Source organism: Ooceraea biroi, chromosome 9, assembly GCF_003672135.1.
Source record: "Ooceraea biroi isolate clonal line C1 chromosome 9, Obir_v5.4, whole genome shotgun sequence".
In the NCBI taxonomy this organism is placed as follows: domain Eukaryota; kingdom Metazoa; phylum Arthropoda; class Insecta; order Hymenoptera; family Formicidae; genus Ooceraea; species Ooceraea biroi.
The window spans coordinates 11,164,441-11,180,060 of record NC_039514.1 but is presented as its reverse complement, the minus strand read 5'-3'; the positions used below and the strand labels follow the sequence as shown (position 1 = coordinate 11,180,060).

The 15,620-nt window shown below is 41.3% G+C and overlaps 3 protein-coding genes across 4 annotated transcripts in view; 2 read left to right on the top strand and 1 right to left on the bottom strand.

Annotated features, from left to right (window-relative positions):
• Positions 1-34: 34 nt before the first annotated feature.
• LOC105281597 (mediator of RNA polymerase II transcription subunit 7) lies at positions 35-1,172 on the bottom strand. Its single transcript, XM_011342911.2, has 3 exons — positions 843-1,172; positions 526-678; positions 35-397 (listed from the first exon to the last, which is right to left on the bottom strand). The coding sequence occupies exons 1-3, from the start codon at positions 1,170-1,172 to the stop codon at positions 197-199; spliced, it is 684 nt and encodes a 227-aa protein (XP_011341213.1). The 3' UTR covers positions 35-196.
• The window catches only part of LOC105281590 (tyrosine-protein kinase Btk29A), a 40,029-nt gene continuing 25,566 nt past the window's right edge, over positions 1,158-15,620 (top strand). The window contains exons 1-4 of one of the 2 annotated variants that reach the window (XM_011342900.3): positions 1,158-1,849; positions 2,426-2,607; positions 4,660-4,918; positions 5,515-5,802. In XM_011342900.3, the coding sequence (XP_011341202.1) occupies positions 2,440-2,607; positions 4,660-4,918; positions 5,515-5,802 (715 nt within the window). In that variant the 5' untranslated portion in view covers positions 1,158-1,849; positions 2,426-2,439. Of the gene's footprint in view, positions 1,850-1,928; positions 2,255-2,425; positions 2,608-4,659; positions 4,919-5,514; positions 5,803-15,620 lie in introns of those variants that run through there. The other variant, XM_026972306.1, reaches the window with a different exon arrangement.
• LOC105281596 (hemolymph lipopolysaccharide-binding protein-like) lies at positions 5,809-13,311 on the top strand. The gene is made up of 2 exons (XM_020032370.2): positions 5,809-12,624; positions 12,886-13,311. Exons 1-2 carry the CDS (start codon positions 12,417-12,419, stop codon positions 13,200-13,202), a joined length of 525 nt encoding a protein of 174 aa, XP_019887929.1. The 5' UTR covers positions 5,809-12,416; the 3' UTR covers positions 13,203-13,311.

Genomic DNA, 15,620 nt, shown 5'->3' with positions numbered 1-15,620 from the left:
AGAGAATGTAATGAGGATACATTTAAAATACAAGTTCTAATTCTAAAGTTACTTTAATATTGTCAAGAATATCTTAGTAAACATAATAACACTTACATGTAACAGTTTAAAAAAAGATCACACTTCATCATCATAATTATTACTAATAATGTACATGGTTGATATAATAGTGAAGCGACCAGAGTAACTATATGTCTTAAAATAGTCCATTTGACGAGATCATATCGTCTATCACTTTGCACATGATACGATCGCTTGGGCTACAAGGATCCTGGGTCTGCTGCTCGAATCCCAAGTTGTCCACAGATTCCATCGCGTCTGTGTTTATTGCGAGTTTCGAGTCTAATTCTGAAGTGTCTGGAAGCATTTGTAAGGCGTGTTGCAAGATTTCTTGAACCTGAAACAATTTAATGCACAATACACGAATAACATGTACGAACATTACAAAAGTTAAGATTTCCAACGTGCATTTTACATATTAAATGTACAATATGTGTGTGTGTGTGTGTGTGTGTATATACATACTTTTTCAAGGTGCTTCTGGAAACGCAGTGCTGTTTCCATGCGTTGTCTTTTCTGTAGCTCCATCATAACTCGCAACGTTTCTCTGGCCTGGTGTGGTCTGAATTCATTCAGCAGATGATGAATATGAATAAATAACAAACTCAAATCTTCGACCTGTAGAAATATCAAGTATCGATGTTAATATTTCAAAGGCAGTGTTAGAATTTCTGTAAATTATATTGTTACCACAAATAAAATTCTATTGGTGATTAATATCAAACTTGTTTGCTGTTGATCATATTTTTTACTCGCTCGATTGAAGAATACAAAACGCACACCTTTTCCGCTCGTCGCGGACTGTCGGGACACTGGACAAGCAAATCAATCAGATCCAAGAAATTCACGAGCAGAGAGTGATTGAGTTTCTTCAATTCACGTCGACGATCGAAGTGTTGCGGGTACAGTCTTTTGATGCCCTGAGCCTCCAACGGTCTAATAATCGTATCGTCCGCGTTGAACACATTGCCGAACATGGAGTAACTATCGTGGATCGGCGGCGGTGGACGTGGGGCTCGTCCACGGCGTACATTCTCGTCCGTGTACAAATTGATGTACTGGACGGGCGGTAACGGTAAGGAACTCACTTGTATCGCTTCGGGGGCAGACATGTCTCACGATATTTCGTTAACCGTAAGCGAATGGCGATTAACGATAACTCAACTCGCCGACGACGAGTTAAACAAAACATACGGATAGGTTAGGTAGCGTCTCATTAATACGTATCAAATGCATGTGGAATTATTCACATTTTCTCTTTTCATATTATTTCTGAGCGCTACTGAAAGAATTTTTCCCCGCGACACGTTTTCGAATGTTTCTCGAAGGTTACGAACGGGCGCGTAAATGCCTCGCAAAGTAAAGCAAAACAACCAGGGTGAAGGTAGCCGCTTTTCTAGTTCGCCATTTTGTCGCGTTCCAGGTGTCGCGAATCAAAAAGTATTCCATGTCGAGCACGTTTGACGATTTCTCGCATAGCCCACGTCGAGAAAATTCTTGCCAATTTTTCTCAACGTCAAGTAAGGTTAAAAATATCGAGAGAGTGGACGTTCGCGTCTCGCTCGTCGCGCGCGTTTCTTTATTCGTGACTGTTCGGCAGCCATGTTGGATAACGTAGTGCGGCATTTCCTGATATCTCGCAAATTCCGGACGTCGCCGCGAGACGTCTTCGTTTGACAGATTGTCAGTGTGTGTATGCGGCCGTTCCACGTGAATTCTTTGTTTGGGCGCCGGTCATGGTTTTGACAAGTGTTGGGATCGCGAGGTGGTAGCGCGCGTACGCTGCATGGTAAGCACCAAAATCTCGCCCGAAATGTCGCCGGCGCGACCGTAAACGCCGCCAAGCTCCGGATTCTCGTGCGGAATTCGAATTATCAAACGTTAGAACGGTCGCACGTATCCTCGCGCTGCTTCGTCGTGCACTGACACCTTCTGCGATCTCGGCCGCATCCGGCCGCGTTTTCTTTCAATTCCGCTCAGTTGGTGCGTGGGTGCAGGCGTTCCCGCGGCCGCGATAAAATTGATAATCGCCCGGTAATTGACACGCGAGTCGAATTACACGGCAGGAAACGAGTTGCAGAAGGAAGATGATTTCATCGTACTATATTTAGCCACCTGCATCCGTTATCGCCGAATGGTCCTGACACGAAAAACTAAGCCCGATCACAAGAAAATTTCAGTATATACATACATGGTATGTTCGCGGAAAGGTTATATACATATAAACTTTTCCTCGTGTGTTTTGCCCGGACAGGTGTCAAAGTTGAATAATCATGCAACGTATGAATTCTGACTCTGTGCTCAGTACGTATGCATTGAAGCATAAAATTTCTAATAAATTCTTATCTTTATTGTTGCCATGGAGGCCCGCCATCTGTGATGGCAGGGAAAGATGGGAAGCTAGAGTCAAAAGGCGGCGATGTTATCCGGCAAGGATTCATGATAAAACGCTCGCAGAACAAGAAACGCTTCACTCCCGTCAATTACAAGCAACGGTGGTTCGTGCTGACGAAGCATTATCTCATCTACTACGATGGGGACGGCGAGGTGAGTACTTCCGAAATTTATTCCTTTATTTGTTTATTCTCCCGTGATCCCATGATGAAAGTTGAAGCGAGAAGTCCAACATAAACATTCGATTTTCATTCAAGCTTCGTGTTTCCATGTGGGGGCATGATAGTATTTTGGTCTGCCCCTTATGATCTACCGCAAACGTAACGCCCTTGTCACGAAATTGCAGTTACTATGAATAGAAACTCTGCATGAAAGAAGAAAAGGAAACAATAAAATATAGAAAATATATAATTGCAGTTACGTTGAAAATGCAGCCGTAAATCATAACGTAGCGTTATCATGGACAATCGGATGTGCACGAGGCGCATAGGAAGCATCTATCATCTTTTCCTCTTTTTCTCTCTCTCTCTCTCTCTGCTCGATTCACAACTCGTGCGAGATTTAGTGTACTATCGATCTCGTGGAAAACTCGAAGCGAATTCAAACAATAAGAGGATAGAAATAAAAACGTATCTTATACAAATGAATTCTTCTAATTAGCCATTAAGTTATCAATTACGCGCTAACTACTACGATCGATTCTCTCGCGTCTACGACGATCGCAATGCGATTCTGGTGCTGATGTAATTTTCGTCGATGATGGGTGTCCGGGATGGAAGGGTTAATCTCGTCTTTGTCGCGACAGCACGATGATCTCTTCGATCTCGAGGACGACGAGCGGGGTGGTAACCGGTAACTATCGGCTCGGTGACCGCGTGCGGTCGTCACTGGTAGCAATAGCTATCTTCGTAGCTAAGCGGGCTGTTAGGTAGGTGGACCGGGCCGCTTTCAGTAGGGGATGGTGCGGATAACGTGCACCACCGCGATACCGTGTGTAAAATTAGTGGCGCAGGCGCCCCGCACGGGTTCTCCATCCTGTCTCCTCCTCCTCCTCCTCTTCCTCTTCATCCTTTCTTCCGCTCCTCCGTCGTTGGATTCCTGATGCTGTTCGCTCGCTCAGTCGGTCGGTCGTCGCTCAGAGTCAGTCTCGACGGCGAACCCACGTCGCTCTCCCGTTTCCGCTGGTCGTCCTTCCGCGAGTTGATGGTCCCCCGGACGAGTCTATGACGTTTTAATCTATCGTCAAGAGCGAGTGTGGGAGCAACCGCGTCTTGGTCCTCGACGTAACGGTCGCATCCTGATTCTAAACTGATTCCGCGCTTCGTTCAGGTCTTATGTAATCCTGATCCGCGAGTCGAGCGGATCGAGTGTATCGGTCGGTCGATTCTCGCAGGACGTCGCCAGCGATCGGAGATCCATTGTGAGATCTCTGCCTTTTTCTCGCTTCGGAGAGAGAGATCCCTTCGTCTGGACGTTTATCGCGCACCGATCCCAGGAATACTGCAATACACGTGCTGATCCTTTGGATCCTCGGAGATAGGCGACTTGGTCGGAGTCATCGTGTTCACCGCGTCGCGAGATCCATCGTACAACGTGGAGGTAAAGAAAGTTTCGCCCGAGTCTCCCTTCCCGTTTCGAGCTTTTTGCTCTCCTCTACTCGATTAGATCGTTCGTCTCGTCGGATGGGAAATCCATGTTGCGCGGACCCATATCACGAATTCCGTACTATGAATATCCCCGGGGAAGGTCGTTCGGTTCCATTCGCGCTCGTAAATTACTTTTTCACATCTGAGACGTATCTATGCCATATCGATATTCGATTCACCGCTATTGTAGCACGAATTCTTATTGCAATTTCACTTTGTCGTTAAAATCAATGATGCAGTCGTGCACCAGGGCCGTCCTGATGTAATCGATATAAATTTATAAGCTACTTCAAATAGTGCTTTGTGTACAAACGTACACATTTCTTGTACTTGTATTTGCAAATTTGTAAAACGTGAATCTAATCGTTTTAGAGATCATTAAGTATGATGTGCGCAAATGTCTCTACTTGAAGTACTTTATACATCCTTAATACTTAAACGCATATCCATTTAATTTAGATGGTAGCTCCCCAAAGTAGATCTCCTAGAAGCAAAAACCGTTGCCATTCGTCATGAGTTGACTGTTGAATGTTACTCACGGGTTTGTCGTTTGTTACAGCGTCGCAAGGAACGCGGGCGGATCGCCGTGGAGAACGTCCACGTGGTGGAAACGGCCAGCCTCGGAAATGGTAGCACTGGTGGCGGAGGCGGCGTCGGCGACGCGGCGGGTGGCGGCGATGCGGGCGGTGGAAGCAGCGGGATACCATGCGGACTGCCTTTCCAGGTGGGATATCGCGAGGCTGGACAAGAGTACACGCTCTATCTCCTCGCCACTCGCGAGCAGGACCGTGCCGAATGGATACGCGCGATACGTGCTGGTAAGCTTCGCACTCTTCCCGTTTTTTTTTCCTTTGCATTTATATTTAATTCGGATTTCGAGCGAATTTCGCTTCTCGTGGACGCTTCTTCCAGCCCAGCGACAAGTAGAGATCGATCCTCTATTATCTTCCTTTCGACTATAGGCTTTCAAATATATCGACTGTATAGAGGTTTTGATACAGTACAATCGTACTTCTCTCCGTTTAATATCGATTGCCTTAGCTCTCAGGTTTTCTTGCAAGCAAAAGAAATCTTATACATGTATTATATATTAAATATTTAAATAAACTGATAAACGTTGCGATTTTTATGTGATAATGCACAAGAGTGACGCTGGGATCCAAGTGCTATCGCCTCGCTCGAAAACGCATTATAAGTTGCAGTAAACTCAACATTCATGCATTGCAATGGTTGGAAAGGGTTAAGTCAATATTAAATTCTGTGGGATATATTCCGTGGCACTCGGTCATGCGCGTTTCACGTCGTTGCGAGAAAGAAGATGCGATTTCACTGCTGGCGCGCGCGGTCTGTCACTTGAAGCACGATGCATCATGCTTGAGACCGATTTGCGAGCTTTTACCCGTACTTTTCGTAGTATGCAGCGAGAACTCGGGCCTGAGCGGACGTTACCACGCGGGCCTCTGGAGCGGGAAGCGCTGGTCCTGCTGCCGATTATCGACACGCTCTGCCGAAGGCTGCGACACTTGCAGTTCCTGGTCCACGAAGCCAGCTGCGAACGCTACGAATCCGTCCTCGACGACGTCGATATCCGGCGGCACCGTGAACAACTCCATAATCATGTCCGATCATCGCTCGCAATCGACGCAGAATGCCGAGGCGAACAACAATCCGATAATCCAATCCCAAAGCCGCTCGACGATCGGTTCGTATTCCACAGTATATCGCATGCCTTTTTCCAATGTCATAATTGGCTCATTGGCCAATCGATACGCTTCTCATTTCGATGTTAAGCGCGAGAGCCCCCGGGATTACGGTCGTTTAACAGCAGATTCGTAAACAGTCACGCCCGCGCTAGAAATTAAACATTACTCAAAAGAGCGTTATTTATTTGCGTGCGATTTCTTTCCTCATTTCAATGTTTCACATGATACATTAATACATCAAAATATCGTAGCTGCATTTTGCCAAGCGATATTTGTTATATATAATATATATAGATGTTTATTATCAGCCGAGAAAAATCGTTCAAACATATGAATAATGCGTAAAACAAATAAATGATCAGCGATGCGTATGATCAGTTAATGTGTAATTAACTGATTTGCCGTTTTATCCCGTTAAATAGTTAGTGGCACGCGGTAACGAGTCTACCTCGTTTTAAGATTGACCGATATTCCATTCGCTCACTCTCTTGCCACAATACACACAATACAAAATTATTGATGGATTTATCGAAGCGAAACAGTAGATTTCCTCTACAGGGAACATTTTATTTTCTTCGTGCAATCGTCGGGCTAATATGAGCTCGTGAGAAAAAGGTTTCCAAACAATTGATTTTCTGAATTCGGATTTCAAATCTCGTCTGACAACTTGGAATGTCTCAAATACGATCTCTAGAATCTTTCTAACTTGGAGAACTTTCTGTATGCATTTTCAAAGTTGCAACGTTTAAAGTGTCAATGTCTAAAACTAGACGTTACGCGGAATTTTGTATACGGCTTTCGCGAAATCTTTAATGAGAAAAGTTAAATCATTATTAGAGACTGTATTTAGAACCATAGAAAAGTTTAGTTCTATCAAATAACTCTCCGTCTCGAGAATAATCAATTGATGAATGCACGCTGGCACGTTCGTCGATGTACGTGTCCGCATACGTGTGCAGATTTTCGATTTTTTAAAAGTCTTGCTTTTGAAGCTTCCGTCGGGACGAGCCGGCCGAAAAACTCTGAAAAAGAGCGTTTGCTGTAAACAGGACAGTATCCGAAACGGCGTGATGTCAGCTGCTGACGTCTGTCACGAAAACTTTTTCTCGTGGACAACGGAAGCGTGATTTTGGCGTGACAATTTTGTGCGCCGTCGAAACGTCCGAGACTTTTCGAACTGCAGGATCGAAACTTAAATCGCGTCGCGTCGCATCACAAAATCGTCTCGGTCAAGTCATTCTTCCCCAATAACTCGAGTGTCCTAGTTTCTTTATCGCTCGGGGGCAAGACAACCTTTCGATATCGCTGATAATGCTTCCGATGCTGCGTATCGGTAATTGAAATTTCGCATCATTGCGATTTGTAATGAACGCATTTCCTCGAACTAGAGGAGAGATAACAAAAGAAATCCAGTCTCTTCCGCCGTGGATTTACTTGATTTGAAAAAGAGCTTATTTTCACCTTGAATTCCTCTTTAAATCCGTATTTTTTGAAGAAGAGGGATTATGTATTGCAGAGCTATGGAAAGCTTATGGGAAGCTTTGTAACGCATAATCTCCAGTTTGTTCGAATACGGATTTAACGTGGTTTGAAAATACATTTTCCGATTATAACGCTTATAAAATATATTTAAGCCCGAATTTTTTATCCGATCTACGACAGCATCTGCTATTTGCGTGGCGAATAGAGACAAATAGTGCATCCACGAGCAAGTGACGCGAATGCCACTTTTTGTCAAGGAAAACTTATTATTAGATAGTCTTTTATTATAAAAATCAATACGTGCTATCACGGACGCTTGTACACATTTCCGTCTTACGATCACATATAAGATTACGATACCGATCACTACACAAACCGCGAATATTAACACGTTTCAGACAACGTCGCGCTGCACTACAAGACAATAATCCCTGATTGTCGCCTCTTGGATGATGCTTTCGATAGCGTAACTTCTTCGTATACATGGTTTATCTCTCCCGAGTATGTTGATTTATGATCCATTTGCGTTAGAGTCGAGGGTGAATATATTGACGATGAACCGCGCGAGGAACCTGATGCGCTCGTCTTTGAACACTTCCTTGAACAAAGTCGACCTACTTAATGGAAAATTGAATCTTTTAATCGCAGATCTGAATATATTGCGTTTGATGCATCGAAGATGCGTTACATGTCAGGAACACAAGAATTTAATTTAGGAGTCAAATCGAGTCCGCGATTTCCACGAACCTCTAATGTGGCAGAAACAGACGCGGATTGACTTGATTATTAGCTCATCCACCATCATAGAGGCACTTGGTGCGTAGCTTCGTCAGATCTCAGGTTTATCACTTAAACTTTTCCAATAGTTCTAGTGGACTTGATAATGTTACAGCCATCATCCGATTAACGATTATCTCAACTCGGCCGGAGCAATCGCTCAGAGCGTTTCTCGATAAACCGAAATAAAGTTCCAACATTATAATACCCTGCTTTAGCGTATAACGATCGTTCTATTAATCTCGGATCGGTGACTTAATCACGAGTTACCGCAGACTTCGCGTTTAGCCAAATTATCATTTGTGATGTAGTGCCGACCTTTGCATTGTTTCCACCGGGGTGAGAGGGTGAAGGGAGAAAGAGGCTTGCATTTATGCATGCAATATTCGATTCTCGGTGCTTCCAGCGCGACAGGAAGCAGCTATATACCTTAGCTCAAGACGCACATCTTAATTTATGACGTGCTGCATTTTGTCTGCGAGATTGCGGCGACGCGAGGTATCGCCGGGGATCTCGCAAACCTAACAGATTGCGGATACGCAGCTCGTGTTACTCGAGACTCAAGTATTTTTCGAGTCTCTATTAATTTTCAGGTTGGGCACAGAGTAGCCCCGCCTCACTCGTTTAGATCTCGACAAGTGTCGGTCCTTGATCCTTTTCTTCTCGTTTTTTCTGAATATCGCTCACGGGCCTCGTCTGCCGGGTCTGTCCGGGTCCAGCCGCTTTAATTCGCCCGACGCGATATCAGACGTGACACGACTCCATTATACGAACGTCGAGTAGGTCGAGCACGCAATTAACAAGTTTGCTTGACTACGACGGTGCACGGCGAGGCGCTACAGTTAGCAAATGAATGCTTGCCGAGAGCGAAATCTTAACTATCTCTGACGTTGCAGTACGGGCGCATCATGAAATGCAGTCGGCCTTTCTTTTCTCGAGCATCCTCGACTCGTCGTACTGGAGTACGTATCGCGTGAATACCGCAATAAGCCCACACGTGTTCCTCCTCTTTCCCGCCCGGGATATTTTCTTTACGCCCGCGCCGAGGCGATATCCCGAATGCGCGACTCATTACGAGGACTTCGAATCGTGCGTTGGTGTCGCTTGCGTCCCCCAACTGCCACCCGATAAAATGTCAAATCGATATTTGTCTCCTCGTTCCTGATCGGTTTTATTTTTTCTAACTACTTCCGTGTTTCCTGAGCGCTCTTCATTCACCGAAGAGCACATGCAAGAAGGCCAGAGTGTGTTAAGACAATTGGCACGTCAGAGAGCGTGCCGCGAAATAAAAGCACGCAGAACCACAGCGGATACTCCAACACACTAAAAGTGAGAGAGAAAGAAAGTTCGATTAAATAACCGATAGAGCGCAACCAGTTCGAAATTCACCAAGTTGGTTCAATCGAGGCGGCAGGGGCGAGGAAAAGGGGTCGCGAGAAGAAAAAGGGGAAAGGGACGACGTGGCGCAGCGATGGCGGAACTAATGTTCCCCGAGAAAGTCCCGAAAGCACCACCTGAGCGAACCCGAGCCCGCTCAGTCAGTGTAATCGCGTTCACCGCGGCATAGCTGTGCCCTTTTGCGAATCTCATCCCTGCTCGATAGGGAGAGAAGCTGTTAAATCCCGCGACCTTTAGTGAATCTTCAAGAAGACCTCGCGGGGAACTCGCGTAGTCTTCATCTCAAATCTCGGGAATGTGAAGTGGATATCGTCGAAGGTAGCTTCCGGCTGATCAGGAGACGTGTCACGAGATGACTAATCTGATGGTACTACTAATTGATTAAGGGTGGTTCTCTCAAGCGAAGAGAGTCGCGTCTCTCGAGCGCGTTTGAGACGGGTAACTGCAAATGTCGATATGCCGTTATCTATTGACGCCAATGAGTGCTTCGGATATCTGTTGGACATTTCAATGTTGTGGTCACATTAGGAGATGTATTATATATATCTTTGATCTTCTTGGGACTTAAACCTGGAAAATCTCTTAATTAGAAGTTACTGTCCTTTTTTTCCAGGATAAAGTAACAAGTGAAAATTCTTGAACAGAAGTTCACGGTAGCTGTTTATCGTTAATTACACTTTAAATTGTTTGGTTCCGGTATCGTGCAAATCTCTTGCTTACGGAAGTTTGGATAGACGTGTCATTGCCGTTATTACCTTGTCTGCCTGTGCGCATATGTATAATGTAGCAGGCATCGCGTCACGTTTGCACAAGTTAAATTATCCGAAGGGCACGGCTGACTCGACTGCAAATAGATCGCTCACCGATCGCTCCATCGCAGTGAGAAGCCGTTCTCCTCCATTATATTAAACGAATCTACACGCACATTAAACTTAAACGTAATGGAACACGTGATTCTCTTTACACACAAATCGAAGACACGATATTACATGTCTACACTCTTTTCAAAAATTTCAAGAACAATAAATATTTAATAACAATTTCGATTACGTGTTATTTGATAGAAAAATGGATTATATATTATTGAAAATTAGAAAGTCGATGTTAAAATATTAATAAATGCGTTTTAATGCATGCCTGTGGCCACTTTTGTTTGCCACAGGCCAAAGTAGCTGCATATCAGTATCCGTGAGCTAGCTGTTAAGACACGACACTTGCGAGGTCTCTTGTCAATCTTGCTCTCGATTCAGGTAGGATTATAGTGCCTTTTACGGGGATAGCCGGTTCTAGTAGTTCCTAACCGCTAGTTCGGCGTACCGGTTTCGTCCTGCAAAAATCTCTCCAGCCTCTTGTGATCCCTCTCGCTTTTTAGCCGTGTTTGGTCAATGATGCGTGTCACGTTATTACTGTCGGCTATACCGCTTTCCTATGTACCACCTCTTACATCATATCCTCGAGCTACTTCTCTTCCTCGCTTCAATTGCTTATTGGAAATTTTATTAGCTCGGACAATTTGTTTACGCTACATTCTATAAATATGGTGAATTTCTGGAATTTTACATGTGAGATGAAGCACACATCTCACGCAACGACGTGTAAGCAACATAAAAAAAGAATAGAGAACCAATAAGAGAGAGTAATTTTTAATAAGAGGAGATCAAGTTGAAATACGGAAATTTCTGACCTGCACGGTTCTTTATCTGGTATTTTAGGCTCTTATGGGCACCAGCGCATAAATTCAAGTGTATATTTGGATATTGGACTGTCAGGGATGTTCCTGTAACGTGCAATTGCGTCTCAATAGAGATGTATTCACGATTACAAGGACCACAAATGGAAAACCGTTGTAAACAGCACTTCGATCTATCTGCTGCTCGGGTATCGACTCATATATCGGCAAATACATGATCTTTCGTTTGTTTTGTATATTAAAGGCGACAGTCGTTGGCACATTTAATATCATATACAGTAATTGGCACTTGCAATTGTTTAGGTTAGAATTGCAAAAATTTTCATAAATGTATTAAATAAATAATTAGTACAATCCATGATAATATTAAAAACAGTTTCTTATCAGTTATGAGTATAGTATAGTTATTAATATAGTGTTTAGGCCCGCTTCTACCAATGCCGTTTAACTTTAACCGTAGTTTAACTCACTCTTCGTCCTTTTCTAACTACCTGCCTTAGAAAGAGACGAAGAATGAGTTAATCGACGATTAAATTAATTGGACTTTGGTCGAAGTGGCCCTTATTAGTATAGTGTCAATGACTGTAGCACTGCCAACGACTATCGCCTTTACCCTATATTATATTGCGGATCATATCAAGCACAATTATTAGTTTATTGCTTTTTTATTGTATTCTACTGAAATGAGTCATCTCTTGATCTTTGCATTCCGATCCAAATTGTCTCTTACGACTCGTATAAAAGATTCGTCAGCTATCTCACGCGGATATTCGGTTGGACCAAATCGTTTAGTTAGCAACGTTTAACAATGTTTGAATACCTCGTACTTGCTCTTGCTTTTTGGTGCCATAGTCAAGGACATGTGTTCGCAGAACTTGATACAATTCGCGATCTACCGATACCGCTAAATACAACTCGACATAATTGCAATGAAACTGCAGGTAAACTCCTTTGCAATAATACATTGCATTTGCAAGTGCTACACATTGTCGATAATAAATAAACGAAATTTTCTGATAATCGAAATTGTATTCGTTGCTTCTCATTTCTCTCTAATGTGGTTATCAGTTATCACTACTAAATCCAGTGATTTCTCGTGTTTTATCTTCTTTTTTTACAAAAACTATCTTAGAAAGATAAAAAGATGAAAAGAACGATGTGAAACATTATTTATATGGTTTTTATTATTAGAAGAATTTTGTTAATTTTTCTATTTTTTATTCAGCTTTCCCATTAGGAAAGTTAAACAACACACCGGTGGTTACCATGAATGGACATTATAACTATCACGTGGGTCAGCAAATAATTTACGTATATGGTCAACAGCAGTTTAAACGATTGTTCACGGCTAATAATCTTGAGGAAAAATCAGTGGGCGGAGATTATCTGATTACTTCTGGTATCGGAGCGCATAAGCTTCATCTTCGTAGACTCTGTTGGAACAAAGCTCGCCAAGTCTGTGTTCATGAAGGAGGTAAAAGGAATAATAAAGGAACAATTCACAAAATGTTAATATCGAACTCTAATATCATCATTGATCATTAAATTAATGACATGCGTGCTTGTATAAATAGTTTAACATTGCATGTTATTGTGAATTAGGTTAATGTTGCTATTCGATCTTGGAATGGAATTTTATGAGAATACAATTAATCGAATCGAATCATTTTGGTGCACATGCTAGTATGTAACTTAAGATCTCGTTCAGATTTTTTTATATTTTACACGGGATTAGGTCAGTTGGCGGTTATCAATTCGTTTTCCGAAGAGAAGATTCTTTTACGTATGCTGCAAGAGAACAATTTAACTGTAGCTTGGCTCGGAATTCACGATCTTTACGAAGAAGGTGACTGGGTTACTGTCAAAGGGGAGCCGTTGGGAAGTACAGGGTACACCAGTTGGATAACGTTATTTGGACAATATCCGCAGCCTAATAATGGCGGTGGTACTGAACATTGTGCAACTCTTGCTATCGAGGGTGGGAGGGTGGGGATGAACGATCTCACTTGTAACGCATGGAATTTACCCTTCTTTTGCGAGATTACTGTATAAAATTATATATACAAGCATCTGCTATAAGTATCACAAATATGATCCTTGAAATAAACAATCGCATTGATCTGGGAATGAAAGCATAATAAACTGAAAGTTAACGCCTTTTTATTGTTATTTTTTATTGCTCCTAATATCATAATTATTTTTAAACTATTAAGAAGTGTAATTATCGTTATGCGTCATCATATAAGATGACAAGCTTGTCCATATTATCATCTCTCTACTTTGTTTTAATATTTTATATGGATGTTTATAATTATAAATGACTCACTCTCGTGATGTAGTTGACCTGACTCTCAGATTATCACTTACTAAATGTATATAAGAAACGGACTATCTGTATCCGGTTATCTGTATCATTATATAGGAACAGCTGACTGCGGCGACATTACCCGTTCAAGTATTCTTTAATCATCCTTGGTTTTTGGTGTCAAGTGTAAGTGTATATGATCATGTAAAGTGACACGATTCATAATCTTCCGTTACCGTTATAAGCCGAGATAACAAACAAAAGTGCAGTGAAATTGCAGGTAAAGCTCTCTCCAATAACTTAATTTATTCACAAATGCGAGATGAATGAGAAGAGTAAAGTTTTTTGACGTTTTACAATTCCATGATATTTTTAATTGTTGTCCTATTTTCCATTTAACTTTTTCATATTGGATTAATCTTTAGAGTTAAATTATTAATAACAGACTTGATTTTATATAAATCTTTAGATTTTGTTAAATATTAAGATTCTATCAATTCTTTAGAAAAGATAGATAAGAAGTTGGTTATTAATATAAATAGATATAATATTACGTGGGCCAACAAGTATTTTAAGTATGCAATAAGCAACACTTAAAGCGATTATTATCGGACAATAAACGTGCAGAAAAAGTAAATGATGATTATCTCGTTACATCTGATATCGGAGTGCACAAGTTCTATTCTCACAAACGTATTTGGAATGATGCTCGGAAGTCTTGTATCGAGGATGGAAATAAAATATTGTTAATGTACAATATATATCCTTATATTAATATATATCCTTGTATAAGTATAATATATACTATTGTATAGTTAATATACAATATATCCTTAATGTCAAACCATTGTCGTTAGTTTTTAAGTTTTTAATTGGCATATAGGTATTACACGTGTTTTAACATTATTACATGCTATATTAATTCAAAAGTTAACATAATGACGATAATAACTTATGAACACTGAATGAAAGACTTTTTATTATACTTTTACACAATCAGGTCATTTGGTCATTTATTAATCCTCGGTTTCCGAGGAAAAGGATTTTCTGTTTTATTCGATAAGACATGTGTACATTATAGTACTTGTATTAGTAATATTTGATTATCTAAAAATGCCTTCCAGACATCTATCTAGCTTCCTTTTTCGTATATGAATACTTTCTTCGGCAACTAGAATATTATTGAATTTCCTGCTTTTTATCATCATTTCTCTCTTTATGCCTTATTTTCGTATGCTGGAGTAATCCGTTGAGCCTCAGGATTTGTTCGGCAAAGTCTGATTTCTTCCGTAGAGTTGAGTCCTTTTTAGAAAAGGCAACTGCAATACAAGTAAAGCGGACACATACATAAGCGGCAAATACATATGTAACAGCACTGTATATAGATGGTATAGATATAGATTCGATAAGAGAAAAGTGACTGGTGCTAAACGAAGTTGAATGTAATCGCATCAACTGATATATAATGATCTCCTGACAGATATGTCGCGTGATATTGCGTTACATGCACGAGATGATGCGCAAGAAGGGTGCGAGAATTTATTTACAGACTATAAGCAAGAGATTGCAAAAAGAGGAGGAAAGTTGAGAAGGCCTTGAAAACTTAAATACTGTTACGGTTTATATGCTATAATATCGTACATTATATAAAAGATAAATATAATATATCCTCCAGAAGAGAGTGAGATCATAATCCGTGTTAAATAATCAGGAAATACATAAAATAGAAATGTGTAATTATTTTGAAATTTATAAAAATTAAAGATTTTAATATTTTTACACATTTCAATGTGAGATTGCAGAATCGATTTATGTAATATTCAAGATATCGGAGAGCCCAGTACATAAATATAAAATGCACATTCGAACTGTCAGAAATGTTCCATACGCAGTTACGCAGTTTCAATGGAGATGTGTCTGCGACCGCGAGGACAGCATAAGGAAAATCATCGTAAAACTTCGATCTACCTGCTTGTGTATCGATTTGTATATCGGCAAACATACAATCTTTCATTTTGCGTATTGCATATCATATTGCGCATGTCATATCCGGTAGCAAGCATGGATATTTCCTCGTTACTTCATTATTGTGTTCAAAATAATTCAGTTCTTGATCTCTCTCTAACCTGATTCAAATTGTCTTTCCAAATGAGTATAAAAGACTC